We start from the raw sequence: 15,607 nt of genomic DNA on the forward strand, positions 1-15,607 counted from the left end.
CCCTAAGAGTACTGTATTAGTCATACATATTAATGGTAACAAATAGTACAGAATGCATTAATGACAGCGTTACTGCTAGGAGGACCAGATGCTATTATTTACTGAAATGCTGTTGGGATGCGGGAGGCCACTCTGATTATTCGGATGTAATTTCAACATGAGAAACTGCAACAAACACGGCAATGAAATTACTGCTATTGACAAACTTAAGTTTATAATTTCCTCTCATTTTATACATTTTGGCAGTGAAGTCTGAAAAATTTACTGATTCTTATAATGAAAAACTTGTTTCATAAATTTTACTAGATGACTCGCTTGTCTTTTAAAAGAAAAAATAATTCCCAAATCCATAATTAGATTTAGTTAGATTTCCTTTTGTCTTCTCTCCTCTTCTTTCTCCGTCATTAATCTCTTTTGGTTTTTTCCCCCTGCATCTAATGCTTTTTCTGTGCCTTGCATAAAATTGATCATCCTGAAAGGGAAGAGCACGATGGGTATGCATAGATGCAATCACTGATAGCAACAGTAACAGCAACAAAAGTTCTAAGCATCCACATTTAGGATTAAAACATAGCAAATGACACTTTTCTTGAGGAAATTCAGATGTACAGGGTGGATGATGGACATGTATTTTCCCGATCTCATCTTTATGTTGGCCAGTGTAGTAAAACTGTAATACAACCAGGACTGTATATACAGTAGGTGCTATTCATATCACTCAAGTGATTTCTACAATAGAAGCTTCACTTTTTTCATCTGCCCTATGTGAGTAACTACCTACCTGCTTTTTGATCTGCACAGAGAAAACAAAGTTCTCCTATACTTTTGTGATGAGCCAGTGAAGTTAATTTTGATGGGATTCAGTGTAGCATTTTGTGTCTCATGCATAATTGTCCTGTAAAATTTGCTACCAAAAATAATATAGTGATGACATAAAAAAGAAGAATCAACCACTTTACAGAGAATAAGACTGTCCATGAGTAGTAGCTGTGAGACACTACCTCAATTATCAGAATCTGTATGTCTTAAATACCAGTAGTTAGGGAACACAAGTAGGAGAAAGTGTTTGTTCGTTGCTTTTACTTAGGCATTAAAAAGCATAGATTTTCATATTCTTAAGACAAATGGCCATACTGTTTCCATGATGTTAAGGGAGCAGCATTACAAGCTGGCTACAAATTGAATGTGTGGATTAAGGGAGAGAAAAACATGAATACATGGGTTGATAATGATGTCACCAATAGATAATCAGAGGGTATGGGAAGAGGAGCTCTCTGAGGAAAGATTCAAAGTTTCCTCATTACTATACTGAAGACCCCCTTCATGGATCACTGCCTTGTCGTGGCGAAGGGGCTTGCGTAACTCAGTGAAGCCATGAGCTATACCGTGCAGGGCCACCCAAGACGGACAGGTCATGACAGAGAGTTCTGACAAAATGTGGTCCACTGGAGAAGGAAATGGCAACCCACTCCAGTATCCTTGCCAAGAAAACCCCATGGACAATGTTAAAAGGCTAAAAGATATGACGCCGGAAGATGAGCCCCTCAGGTCGGAAGGTGTCCAATATGCTACTGGGGAAGAGCGGAGGACATTTCCAAGTAGCTCCAGAAAGAGTGAAGCGGCTGGGCCAAAGCCGAAAGGACGTTCAGCTGTGGATGTATCTGGAAGCGAAAAGAAGGTCCGATGCTGTAAAGAACAATATTGTATAGGTACCTGGAATGTAAGATCTATGAACCAAGGCAAGCTGGATGTGGTCAAACATGAGATGACAAGATTGAACGTCGACATCTTGGGAATCAGCGAACTGAAATGGACGGGAATGGGTGAATTTAATTTGGGTGACCATTATATCTACTACTGTGGGCAAGAAACCCTTAGAAGAAATGGAGTTGCACTCATAGTGAATAAGAGAGTGGGAAAGGCAGTAATGGGGTACAACCTCAAAAACGACAGAATGATCTCAGTGCGTATCCAAGGCAAACCATTCAATATCACAGTCATCCAAGTCTATGCCCCAACCACTGATGCTGAAGAAGCTGAAGTTGACCGCTTCTATGAAGACCTACAACACCTTCTAGAACTAGCACCAAAAAAAGATGTCCTTTTCATCATAGGGGATTGGAATGCTAAAGTAGGAAGTCAAGGAGTAATCGGAATAACAGGCAAGTTTGGCCTTGGAGTACAAAATGAAGCAGGGCAAAGGCTAATAGAGTTCTGTCAAGAGAACAAGCTAGTCATAGCAAACACTCTTTTCCAACAACACAAGAGACGACTCTACACATGGACATCACCAGATGGTCAATACCGAAACCAGATTGATTATATACTTTGCAGCCAAAGATGGAGAAGCTCTATACAGACAGCAAAAACAAGACCAGGAGCTGACTGTGGCTCAGATCATGAGCTTCTTACTGCAAAATTTAGGCTTAAATTGAAGAATGTAGGGAAAACCACTAGACCACTCAGGTATGACTTAGATCATATTCCTTGTGAGTACACAGTGAAGGTGATGAATAGATTTAGAGGATTAGATTTGGTAGACAGAGTGCCTGAAGAACTATGGACGGAGGTCCGTAACATTGTACAGGAGGCAGCAACTAAAACCATCCCAAAGAAAAAGAAATGCAAGAAAGCAAAATGGCTGTCTGATGAGGCTTTACAAATAGCTGTGGAAAGAAGGAATGCGAAAAGCAAGGGTGAAAGGGAAAGATATAAGCAACTGAATGCAGATTTCCAGAGAATAGCCAGGAGAGATAAGAAGGCCTTCTTAAATGAACAATGCAAAGAAATCGAGGAAAACAATAGAATGGGGAAGACTAGAGATCTCTACAAGAAAATTGGAGATATGAAAGGAACGTTTAGTGCAAAGATGGGCATGATAAAGGACAAAAAGGCAGGGACCTAACAGAAGCAGAAGAGATTAAGAAGAGGTGGCAAGAATACACAGAAGAACTATACAAGAAAGATCTTAATGTCCCTGATGTCCACGCTGGTGTGATCACTGACCTTGAGCCAGACATCCTAGAGAGTGAAGTCAAGTGGGCCTTAGGAAGCATTGCTAACAACAAAGCTAGTGGAGATGACAGTATTCCAGCTGAGTTATTTAAAATACTAAAAGATGATGGTGTTAAAGTGCTGCACTCAATATGCCAGCAAGTTTGGAAAACGCAACAGTGGCCACGGGATTGGAAAAGGTCAGTTTACATTCCAATTCCAAAGAAGGGCAACGCCAAAGAATGCTCAAACTATCGCACAATTGCACTCATTTCACATGCTAGCAAGGTTATGCTCAAAATCCTACAAGCTAGGCTTCAGCAATACATGAACCGAGAACTACCGGATGTACAAGCTGGGTTTCGAAGAGGCAGAGGAACTAGAGATCAAATCGCCAACATTCGCTGGATCATGGAGAAAGCACGAGAGTTCCAGAAAAATATCTACTTCTGCTTCATTGACTATGCAAAAGCCTTTGATTGTGTGGATCACAACAAACTGTGGCAAATTCTTAAAGAGATGGGAGTACCAGACCACCTTACCTGTCTCCTGAGAAATCTGTATGCGGGCCAAGAAGCAACAGTTAGAACCGGTCATGGAACAACCGATTGGTTCAAAATAGGGAAAGGTGTACGACAAGGCTGTATACTGTCACCCTGCTTATTTAACCTATATGCAGAGTACATCATGAGAAATGCCAGGCTGGAAGAATCACAAGCCGGAATTAAGATTGCAGGGAGAATCATCAACAACCTCAGATATGCGGACGATACCACCCTAATGGCAGAAAGTGAAGAAGAACTAAAGAGCCTCTTGATGAGGGTGAAAGAGGAGAGTGCAAAAGCTGGCTTGAAACTCAACATTAAAAAACTAAGATCATGGCATCTGGACCCATCAATTCCTGGCAAATAGAAGGGGTAGAAATGGAAGCAGTAACAGACTTCATTTATTTGGGCTCCAAGATCACCGCAGATGGAGACAGCAGCCATGAAATTAAAAGACGCTTGCTCCTTGGGAGGAAAGCTATGGCAAGCCTAGATAGCATATTAAAAAGCAGAGACGTCACCTTGCCGACAAAGATCCGCATAGTCAAAGCTATGGTTTTTCCAGTAGTAATGTATGGCTGTGAGAGCTGGACCATAAAAAAGGCCGAGCGCCGAAGAATTGATGCCTTTGAACTGTGGTGCTGGAGAAGACTCTTGAGAGTCCCCTGGACTGCTAGGAGGTCAAACCAGTCAATCTTAAAGGAAATCAACCCTGATTGCTCATTGGAAGGATCGATAATGAAGCTCAAGCTCAGATATTTTGGTCACCTAATGCGAAGAGAGATCTCTTTGGAGAAGACCCTGATGCTGGGAAAGATTGAAGGCAAAAGGAGAAGAGGACGGCAGAGGATGAGATGGTTAGATAGCATCACTGAAGCAATGAGCATGAAACTGAGCAAACTCAGGGAGGCAGTGAAGGACAGGAAGGCCTGGCGCAATATGGTTCATGGGGTCACGAAGAGTCGGACACGACTTAACGACTAAACAACAACAATACTGAAGACCATGAAGCGTGGCACAGAAACACCAAGAAAGCAGCTGGAGGTATAGAAATTGCGTTTAGAAGGACAGACCAAAAAAATAATTAGATAGAAGAGGGACTAATGTAGTCATAAGGGCAGAAGGTAAAAAGAACAGTGCAGAAAGTCAAGAGTGAAGCCATGACAAATAAACTCATAGCTAAAGAGTTGAAGCAGAGAAGGAGTTTTGAACGTTCAGTCAGGCAGGTAGAACTAGCTCAGGACATGAGCATGCCAACTCAGGGCATAAAAATAATTATTAGTAGAAGGGGAAATTGACTGTTATTTGGCCAAGGAAAAGTAGGTTTTTTTTAAATGTAGTGAGATTGTTCACTCATCAGTGAGTTGTGGGGATAGATTAAGAAGTCAGGGAGATGGAAATGCCATTGGATAGGATCAAAAGTGGACATAGACAAGAAAAAGTTGAGATAGCACAAGTAAATAACAGGCTTCAGAAGTTTGGAAACAAAAGGAAATTGAATAGTAGCTGGAGAAGGAAAGTGGGACAAAGATAGTTCTTGCGGTTAGGGAAATGCTGCATGTTTGAACACAGTAGAGAAAAAATCAGGAGAGAGAAAGAGTGAAGTGAACTTGGTCATGATGGAAGGAAATGGCAAGGAAGGAATCAATTTAAAGGGGTATGCAGATAGTTCAGATGAGGACTATAGGATAATTAGGAGAAGAAGTGAAGAGAAGGGTGAGAAAGTGAGTGAGCAGGGAAAAACATGGAGCTGACCTTAGCAAAATGTCAAAGATAGAGAATAGGTGCTGAAGCTTTCTTGGGACTACATGGTCAAAATGATATAATCATACTATTTAATCTTGTAGATCAGCAAACTGTGATGATGCCAAAATGATGACACACATGGAATGATATCATCACAAATCCTGCAATTATATACTTGCTTATGTTTGATGCAAATACATAAGTTGTGACATTTGCATGGTAATGTCATTATGTATATTTTATCATCTGCCATCCTTTGCTCCTGCTTTCCACTATCAGGTAGAAAACATGATTTATATCAAGCCAATGCTTTTGTTTGCTTTTACAGGTACATGAGCAAATATACTGAACGAATGCAATGAGCCAATGCTGTGGAGACTTAGAAGTCAAAGTTATCAAGACCGGATGAAGGGAGTCAATTGATGGTGGTAAGTGAAGAATCTGGAAAGCAGACAGAAATAGAAGAAAAGGAAAGAGAAGATAGTGCTTCAGGGAAAGTCACTAGATCAATGACCTGGAAATCACAGAAGGAGCAGAAACCAAACATGGGATGGATGTACAATATGTGATGTAGAAGGAGGCACAAGGGATTTCATTGCAGAGACATCAACACAGGTAAAAAAAGTCAAGGTCAAGACATTGCTCAGGGCTCTCCATGTACTTGTGTGGTGTGGAGAAAACAATGCCAGTCAACCTTCTTTCCCCTTTCCCTTCAAACAAACTCACCTTCTAATGATGGCAAAATAAAAGGAACAGTCAGAAGTTCAGTAGAGAGGGAAGAAATATTCTTTCCTTCATTGGCAGCTGATAGGAATGAGACTATTTCTTCCTTATGGAAGGTGAAAATCTTCCACTGAATCGAGGAGCTAAACAAAACTGAAAAATTTCAACTGAGCTGAAGGCTGAGCAGTTGAAGAGCAAAGCAATAGCCAGAGAGCAAGGAGAACAGCAGCCCAGCCAAGCTTGCCTGAAGCTGCAGTGGCAGGCGTAGTAGAGGCAATAGTAGTGCCTAGTATATCAGTGAGGGATGCCACCAAAGAGGTCTGTGGCAGTAAGTTGGGGAGTTGCCAAGGCTCACCAAAGAGATTTGGGATGGGGATCATGTAACCTACTGAAGAGACCCCAACAGATGAGGGCTACTGAAGAAACCCTGTGGTAATGACCTACAGAAGCTTTAAAAAATTCTGAGGGAATGGGTTTTAGAGATTGTGAGACTTTATCCACATTCTGAATATTCCTATTAGCTTAAGTCCAGAATGAAAATTGATTTTCCAGTCTCTATGAATGTGTCTTTTGACATTACCAGGGACTGGATCAATCAGATATATAGTACATTAGTCAACCAGATCACTGGCTGTGATATTGTTATCTTGGCACTGTCTGCATCAAATATACTGAGCTTTAAAAAAATAAAAACTCAGCTAAGAAATAAGAAAAAAACAATTGGCAATTTATTATCTGTTCCAGGACAACTTGAGGAAGAACACACTTAGAAACTGTGTTATCATCATATAACACAGACTGATGATGTGTGTATGTTTTTAGTAAAGGCAGTCTTCTCTTCCCTGACCAAGTGCTCTCTTGATATATTGCAGTTTAATTCCCATAATACCTAGATGAATAGGAATTAGGAGTTTTTAAGTCCAAGATCTAGGGGCATCAAACAGATAAAGTCTGGCTTAACTAGAACATCTCTACGCGATGTAACTTTGGGGAGTACAGCACATTTTGCTTCTGCAGCAGTGATTTTTTTCCTAAAACTTTTCTGTAAATTGAATGAATAGAAGTAAAGCACAGAGATTAAAGTCACAGTCATACATAGAGGATGACAGGATGTCTTTCCAAGTAGTGATCAGTGCAACTCTTACTGGCATCGCAGAGCTTAGACTTCATTTCCGTCGTGACCAGTGATTAATCACTAGCTTCCAAATTGTTGTATGAGTTGGGAGTGGTTGCAGGAGCTGGCCTGGGATTTTGAACTGCTGCTAACACAGAACTTTTAGTAAACAATACAAGTCCAAACAGTTGCAGTGGGACTTTGTCTTGCCTGTATTCCTTGTACCCTCTACATCATGAGAATGGATCAAGAGCACAATGGAGACAAAGACAGTAAGTAAAAAAGAAAGGGGTATCTCAGAAAGCAGAATTTTCAACCAATGACTTACAACTCGTATTTTAGAATGCTGATTTAGCACTGAAATACAATATGTACTCTGTGATTTGCTTTTAGATGGATGGAAATTTGGCTCATAGCAATGCACTGCTCTCAGAAACTGGAGGATGGATCATAATATTTATTGAAAGTCCAGTGCAGAATTCCTCTAGACTCTTTTGGCTTTCACTTGTAATTTGGGATTATGCTTGGTTTGCATTTTCTGCTAGTCTTAGTGATCAGAAAGCTCAGTGATCATTTATTATCCAGCTCATAAGGAAAATGTGCACTTAACAGCTGGGCCATAAAAAGCTGGTTATACAGCACTGAGCTATTTGAAGGCATTGTATTCATAAACATTTTGCAGAAAGCAATCAAGTTACTATTTGCAAGCAGATTTGAAAATGGACAATTTAATTTTATGCACATCTAATACATTTATCTAGTTCAATGAGATATTCAATGAGCTCCTAGATATTTGCATATAAAATCATGTTGCTAGTAAATGAATATTTCATTTTTTAAAACAAAATTAAGGATGTCAAGCTGATATTAATCTCTATCCCACCAGGGACAGAAGTATTCAAAAGCTTCATCATAGCAAGAATTAGGTTGAAGACTATTTTTTTTTACAGTAGCTGAGATTTTTGTTTGAAAAGAAAGCAATTTTTGTAGCATCAAAAGTAGTACAAAATGCTTCAGTCTGTTCAATTTACAACTGACTAGAGAAATCAAGTGGTGTAGCTTGGGCTATTTAAACATCTCTATCCACAGAAAAGACCATGTGTTCTAGCAAATCCTAATTCTTGGAGACACTCATCTGCTCTAATTCTGGTTCATGCCCCTTGACTCTTATAAATGGTAAAGACTCCTTTTCAAAAAGCCTGAAAAAGTTGGAAATGTAATTGACCCTGTCCAATTAAATCAAACTATTGCATTGTTGAATATTGTTATTTTTCTTTTATGCAGTCCAAGTCTGGGATCTTCAATCTTTAGGGGTCAGTGAGGACCTTGGAACTTGGAGAATGTATTTTGTGCACTCCCATAAAATGGCTGCTATGAGAGGGTTCCCCATTTATCAAATGAATACAATGATATGCATGACTATGCAAATGCTCATTTTCCAAAAAGCAAACTGGTAAAGCTGAAATTTGCCCAAGTACAAAGCAGGCAGGTCTGGTTCCAAAAGCTTGAAACCTACAGTTGAACCCACAGGTTTTAGCTCCAACCCTATTTTGCATTTTTGGAAATAAAGATGGCAATCGAAGCTGGAACTTTGGAGCTTAGCTGCCTAGTTACCTCTTATATTTGAAAATTATTTTAAAAGTAGGCATCAGGAAGTTAGGGATCTTGGCAGATGCCAAGAATGGTTTCATAAGCATATTAATGTTCAAGGGCAACTTACTGGGATACCCATGGGCAAAAGCTCTTACTCATGTTTAACTGAATTTGCTTCTCTACAGTGTCCACTTGGTAGTTCTAGTCATGATATTTCAAGCAGTGATGAACTGTGGCTCATTTTCTGTATCAGGACATCAGATATTAGAAGCCTGCTTTCATATTTTTCATGGTTAAAATTGCCAATCTCCAAGTCTTATTTAGTTTCTCATAGGATTTGGCGTTCATTCTTAAAATACATATATATGTATGTGCTGTGAGGTGGGTAGATGGAATTATTTATTTCTAGTGTTTATGCATGCTCCAAAAATGTTCAGATACAGATACAGACATCCATAAACATTTTGGGTCAATGGAAATCTCTGGAATTGTGAGAAATGATTGTAGATGCTCTCAGTGTGCATGCATGTGCAAACACGCACAAAGTGATGTGAAACAGTATCCAAGATCCAAGATCTTCACTTAAAAAGAACATTATCTTGACCCCATTATTTTCTGCTCCAATTCCTATTTCACAAAGTGAATCAAAGACAAATAACTTGCTGAAGAAATAGAGTTCAGAGCAGATGTGTGTTCTAAACACCAAATGCCAGATCACTTGCTGCTGCTGCCCAACACTCATACTAATAAAATTGGTATCATTGGATGATACTTTGCTTTTAACAATTAGTAGTGCCATCTTTTATTATTATTTTTAAATAAAAGACTTCTGAACAAATTGAGGGACACAAAGGTGATAAAGCTGCCATAATACAGCTGTATAATATAGCGACTGACTCATTTAGTGACTGTTCACAGTTACAGCAGTGATGAAAAAGTAACTCTGTGACCAATCCTTGCATTTACGACCTTTGCAGGTCTGTAAAGCAAAGGAAAGCTGAAGTAAGATCATAAGCACTGTTGCAGTTTCACTTAGCAGCCACTTCGTTTAATGACCAACGTTTCTTCAAGAATCGGCACTGTGCCCTTCAGCAGAATGGACAAGCAACTGTTTTTGGAGGGCAGAATCAGACAACATCGCACTCTTTTAATCTCTCACTCACCTTTAAAATGACCTTAGGACATGTTTTTCTGCTCCACTTCCATAGTACACGTTAACCTGCAGTTTTCCTATGTAAGTTAACCTGATTTACAGATCAAGTCACTTCCCAATGTGCATTATAACTCTTTCAGATGCAAGATCTTTAACACTAATAGACAACTTTTTTTTTTATTTTGCCCCATTTCTCCTTGTTTAATCGATGTTTCTTTTAGTTTTTAAATAGCTGTACAAAAGAGCTATTTAAGGTGCTGCTTGTTGGTGCCTGAATGTTATTCTTCTTCGCAGGAAGAAATTGGAATTGATAGCTCATGAACCTAAGTGCACTCATTTGATCTCTGTGTGTATCAATAAGCTGCACAGAAATTGGCTGATCCTGATTCACACCAAGCTGAGGTTCTGCTTGAAGCTCCAGATCATTTGCCCAGACTTCTTCAATTTGCCAACAGTTGCAGGAGATGGGACTCTGGAAATTGCAATCCAAAACATTTAGAGGGTACTTGGTGAAGGAAGCCTGGGAAGATGGCTTTCCTTCTCTATGTGTGCAACAATTTGCCATATCCCACCAAGAAAACAACAAAAGATTGTCATGTGGGGAATATTTCAGGAAATATGTAGGAAAACCTCACCCAGCGTGTGCCATATCACTCCAACTATAACAAGCAATATATGTCATGCAGTTTGGATGAGCAAGGCCTCAATAAGGCCCCAGACTAAAAATTCTATCAGGGTGTGGGTTAGTGACCACAAATGTTTTATACATAAATTTAATCCCTATTCCCAGAATGGTTAGCAGTTATAATAATACAAGATAAACAAGCCACTTCCTTAATAGTACTAATCAACCTTTTCAAAGGCAAAATCATGCAGCCATAGACACCTATAACTAGCCACAAAGACCACAACACAGTGCAACATTCATTATGACGCAAGTATGTGAGAGGCAGCATTTGTGTTGTGATATCCCAACGCACGTCGCATCTCTTTACCCTCCAGTCCCCACAATGGACACTTATATGTGCAGACCTGATCCAGTATGAAGAAACTATTGATGTTGTGCAAATTTCTCATATCTCCAATTTTAATGGTTGCTAGCTCTGATATTTCAGCAGAGGAGGATGAATTCAAGATTTTGTTTAATCCACTCTTTTTTATTATTATTATTCAGCAATTCATTTACATGCTAGTTCAATGTGGCTATAAAACAGTAATCATAAAACCTCTTCAGATTGACTTAAAGCTTCACTTTAGTTTTTGTAGATGCCATAGATAAGGTTAATTAAAAAGGGAAGTGTCTGTGTATGTGAGTCAAGCCACTCCAAAAATAATTTCTCTAATAAAGAACAAAGTTATAAATAGTTCTGTTTGGAGAGTGTACTTTACAGAGCAGACCTGTTGCTATAGCAATCCAGCTGGGAAAATACAAGACTATGTTGACATCCAGCCAGAGAGTATTCATGGGCCCCCACATTTACTTCTATAATGTATAAAGTTGCAGTTTTTGACCACTCTCATTTGAAACCAAGAGACCACTTCTAGTCATTTTGGGGAAAATGAATGGAAACAATAAAGTTTTTTGGAGTTACTATCTATATTTATGGAATTAATTCATTTAGTGACGGTACAGCAGGCTAGTGTACTGGTTAATTTCTTAAAATAAATTAATTACATAAGAAGTCAGAACAGGCACAGAACTTGACAAGTGCCAAGAGAGGTATCTTGGCATCAAGTTGAGGGACTCAGAATGAAATTCTCCATTTATTTAAGTCTTTTATTTTATTAATTAAATATAAATCTCATGTGATGCTGGTACTTTATAATTTTCCCATAATTTCTGAAGCAGGCTGTTGGCAGATATAACTGCATTTTGCTTATGTAACTAATAAGATCCCACCATTGCTTACAGTAGAATGATTTGCAACTCATTTATTGTATTTTACAGATATATATCCTAACCACTCATGAATGCTCTTATGCAACATATACAACATATAGCACTAATTTACCCATATTTTAGATTATAATGAATTGTAAATGCAAGTCACTATATTGGTAGGTCTTATGAAGTTACTGGCAAAATTTCTGACACCCTGAGCTATACCAGCCTGTACTGCAGAAATATATAGTTTTCTGTTCTGATACTGACTTTAAGTTGAACAAGTTAAACCATGCAGGAAATGCTGCCTGGGGAATTCTGGGAGTTGAAATCTATACTTCTTGAAGTTGCTGAGGTTGGGAAACACTGCTCTAGATGAAGAGAGCAAACTTCCAGATCTATTTTGTTTTTCATTAGAACACCAAGATATAAAGCTGTTACTTAGAAGCCAAATCAATTAATTGCAGTACCCTTTGAATCAAACACTGGAATAAGTTTCAGACAAGGAATGAAAATTACATTTGGGTTAACTGAGATCTTGAAAGTGCTGTTGTTAAGCAACTGGAGCAGAGTTGGAGCTATTTGCCTATCTGCTGCTACTCATCACCAATCTCTCTGCCCCTGAGACCTCCGCTTCTGAGTTCTCATCTCCCCACTCATGGGACACATTTGGGAGGGAGGGAGGGAGGGAGGGAGGGGCAAACTGATATCAGGCAAGTCTGCTCTTCCTGTAAACATCCAGTATTTCAAGCACATTGTCTGTAGTTCCAGCAACATTCATAAGCTATGTCGGCACACTATTTTTTTTTCTTCCTGCCAAATCCCCAAGCTACTATTACACTCTTGCTATTTTAAAAATCAGCTTGCTGTTGAAGGGAAAAAGAAAAGAAAAGAGCTCGAGGGAGAAATAAAAATGTGCACATTGGTTAGTCAAGAATGTTGCAATTTTGTCCTCCAAGACTGCTCGATTTGGTCATTTATTGAACAGCCTAGCTGGGGGAAGAAAAGGCAGGTACACTGATGTAAGAATCCATACATTTGCCATAATGTTCACATCAGAGAAACAATTTCTACCTCTGCAAGGAAAATGTTTCACAACTTCCCAGGATAGGAACTGCTTTAATCTATTTCATTAATTGTTATTTGTTCTATTGCATTATAAGATGCAAATAATACATTACAGAATGCAGATAATACCTGAGTACAGTGGCATTATATATTAGAAATTAGAAATCGTTAACGCTATGATGATTTAGATAAGTGAAACCTTTAAAGACAGGGAAAAATTTTATATCAATGTTAAATATAATTTCTAAAATGTTAATGAACATAAGGTTGCTTAAATTGTACAATTAAGTATGATCTTGATAAACAGTTGCAAAATGCATTGAATTATTTTATGCTATGAAAAAGGGTTAGGGTTAGGGTGGAGACCTTAGTATTAAGTATTAAGCTCAAAGACAATGTTTAAATGAAGGGACATGAAGCACACCTAGTTTGTCTGATTGTACCGACAGGCAGAAACAATTGGAGACAGGTGGTCCCTCAAATGATGGGTCCCTATGCAGCCCTTGGCAGGGCTAAACATTCACCAGTTCTCAGAGATTATGGATCACTTAACCTGCTGCCACCATCTTCTCTGCTGCAATCCCTTACTACAATTAGCATGCCATATATTTTATAAATATATTAAATCGGAAGTGCTGCTTAGGCAGATTAGCATTTGCTCTAGGAGATTTTGGTAATTCAGATGATTTCATTAAGACTCTAATATGTCATAGTAAGCAAATATTGAGCGATCTGAGCACTTCGTGTCAATATAGAAGCTTGCAGTTCATGTGGGAAAACCACAGTCTCAGATTAGTCCTGGAGTGACTGTATCTTCACTGCTATCCTGAATTCTCTCTACTTCAATGTGTGAGATACAGTATGTCGGGAAGTTTATGGTTATAAAGCTGGCCAATCAGTAATTGTTTTTAACTATCTAAATCAACCCCCATTGCATTACAACTCCTTCATTTCTTCTCCATCGAAAGATAAGGAAAGAACTTGCTAGTGGATTGCTTCTCCATCTCCCTCCTGAATCATGTCTTGTCCACTTACCTCATATGAAGAGGTAAATGGATGGAAGATTGTTTGCTATATAAATAAAAGTATTTTAGAATATGTTGAAAAAGGAATTTTAAAGCTGTTCACTGAGCATTGAGTCAGAATGTTGGTGGGAAGGAAGACAGGGAGATTTGACTGAGATTGTGTCACAACAGAAGCCTTTGCTAGATTCTGTTCATAGTGGAAATTATTTGGAAAGGATATATGGAAGCAGAGAAACCCCAGGGAGTGAGTGGGTGGGTGGGTGGGTGGGAGTGATGAAAAGCATTCCAGAAAGAGTACCCCTGGAGAAGTGTTGCAAAATGTCTGGACATCCAGACAATATTTGGAATAGGATAAGTTAGTTAGGAAGAAAATAAATGAAATTTTGTGGCAGGGAATGACTTGACTTGTATACTGAAGAGGATTAACATTATCAGGACAAACAGTAAATTTTTATTTACAGGGTAGCGTGCTGACATAAACATCTCAGTTCCTAGGTTTTTTTTTTAATACATTCAGGCTTATTCAGTCAAAGTTCTTGTCCAACCATCTTCCCAAAACTTTGGACCCAGTTTTGTCTCTTCTTTTTCTAGAAAAGTCCATCATGATCTATTGAAGAAAGAGATGTATCCCTAAGAATCTCAAGCAGTGCAATCTACTTATTTATTTTACTATAGACTGGGGAGAGAATTCATAATAAAAGTTACTGCATATTCACTTGTGTCATGGAACAAAGAATTCTCTTTAGCCTCTATATTCAGTTAAATTAAGGCAACCTTCAAATGAAATCTACTGCAGTTTGTTTATTTCTTCTATTCTTTTTCATGGGTAAGAAAATAGAGAGATTATTTTTTGCCTTGTGAAGAATTGTGTATGCTTTTAACAGAAAGCTCTATTTAATCAAAGTGATGAATGATGGCATCAAGTCACTTTTTTTATTGTTAGAAATGTACATTGTTAGCAAAAAGCGTTTCCTGTAGCATCCATGGGTATATATTGTTTTTTGTATGGATTTTTAAAAGGGTACAAAATACCATAGTACTTAAGAAGAAACACATTTTTTCATACGCAGTAGATATTACCAAAAATAATTTTTTTAAAGGCATTCACATTTGTTGAGGGAAAAAAAATCAATAATCCATCAAAAGCTTCATTTCTAGTAACTCTCATTCCAGTTTGTAGAATTATATTACAAATTGTTTGAAACCTTATCTGACTAAATGCTGGCAGCCATGTTTTTCTTTCCACACATGAATTGGATAATTCTGCATTTACCTCAGAATAAGAAGAGGTTCCAGAGGCAAAATGCATCATGCCACCAGGACAATCCTTTCGGACTTTTGGTAGACATTGTATCTATATTGTAAACATATTCCATATGAAATAGATTATGCACAAAAATAAAATGGCTTGACTAAATATATCATTCATCGTTTACATTTAAAATAGCTACCCTGGAACTGGAATCAGAGCCTGAAAGTCCTTCGGTGCCCCCTACGGATCTGTTAACACCAACTGGTCTCTATGCATGGACTTTTCGCGATCATGGTATGTATGCATAACCCACTGTACTTTACTGGCTGCTGCATTTATATAACTACAAGAACACAAGTTCTTCATCAGGGCAGTGTTTCTTATCTTGAATTTCAATATATGCATATTTTTTTAAAAAATTAAACATTTCCACAATATGTCAGACGATGTACTCTTGTCTGTGCAGAAATACCCTAATAGTTCAGTCTTGAACATAAGGGCATGCCTTTGAG

At 38.4% G+C, this 15,607-nt stretch overlaps 1 protein-coding gene across 2 annotated transcripts in view; it reads left to right on the plus strand.

The window, feature by feature from the left end:
• The first annotated feature begins 7,232 nt into the window (after window positions 1–7,232).
• LOC103055298 (ssu-2 homolog) overlaps window positions 7,233–15,607 on the plus strand; it is a 50,589-nt gene continuing 42,214 nt past the window's right edge. For both annotated transcript variants that reach the window (XM_007431736.4, XM_088134318.1), the window contains exons 1-2: window positions 7,233–7,394; window positions 15,291–15,389. In XM_007431736.4, the coding sequence (XP_007431798.3) occupies window positions 7,358–7,394; window positions 15,291–15,389 (136 nt within the window). In that variant the 5' untranslated portion in view covers window positions 7,233–7,357. The remainder of the gene's footprint in view (window positions 7,395–15,290; window positions 15,390–15,607) is intronic.

Source organism: Python bivittatus, unplaced genomic scaffold (assembly GCF_059951505.1).
Source record: "Python bivittatus isolate LINGU-HERP-01145 unplaced genomic scaffold, Pbiv_v1 ctg000080_np1212, whole genome shotgun sequence".
NCBI lineage: Eukaryota > Metazoa > Chordata > Lepidosauria > Squamata > Pythonidae > Python > Python bivittatus.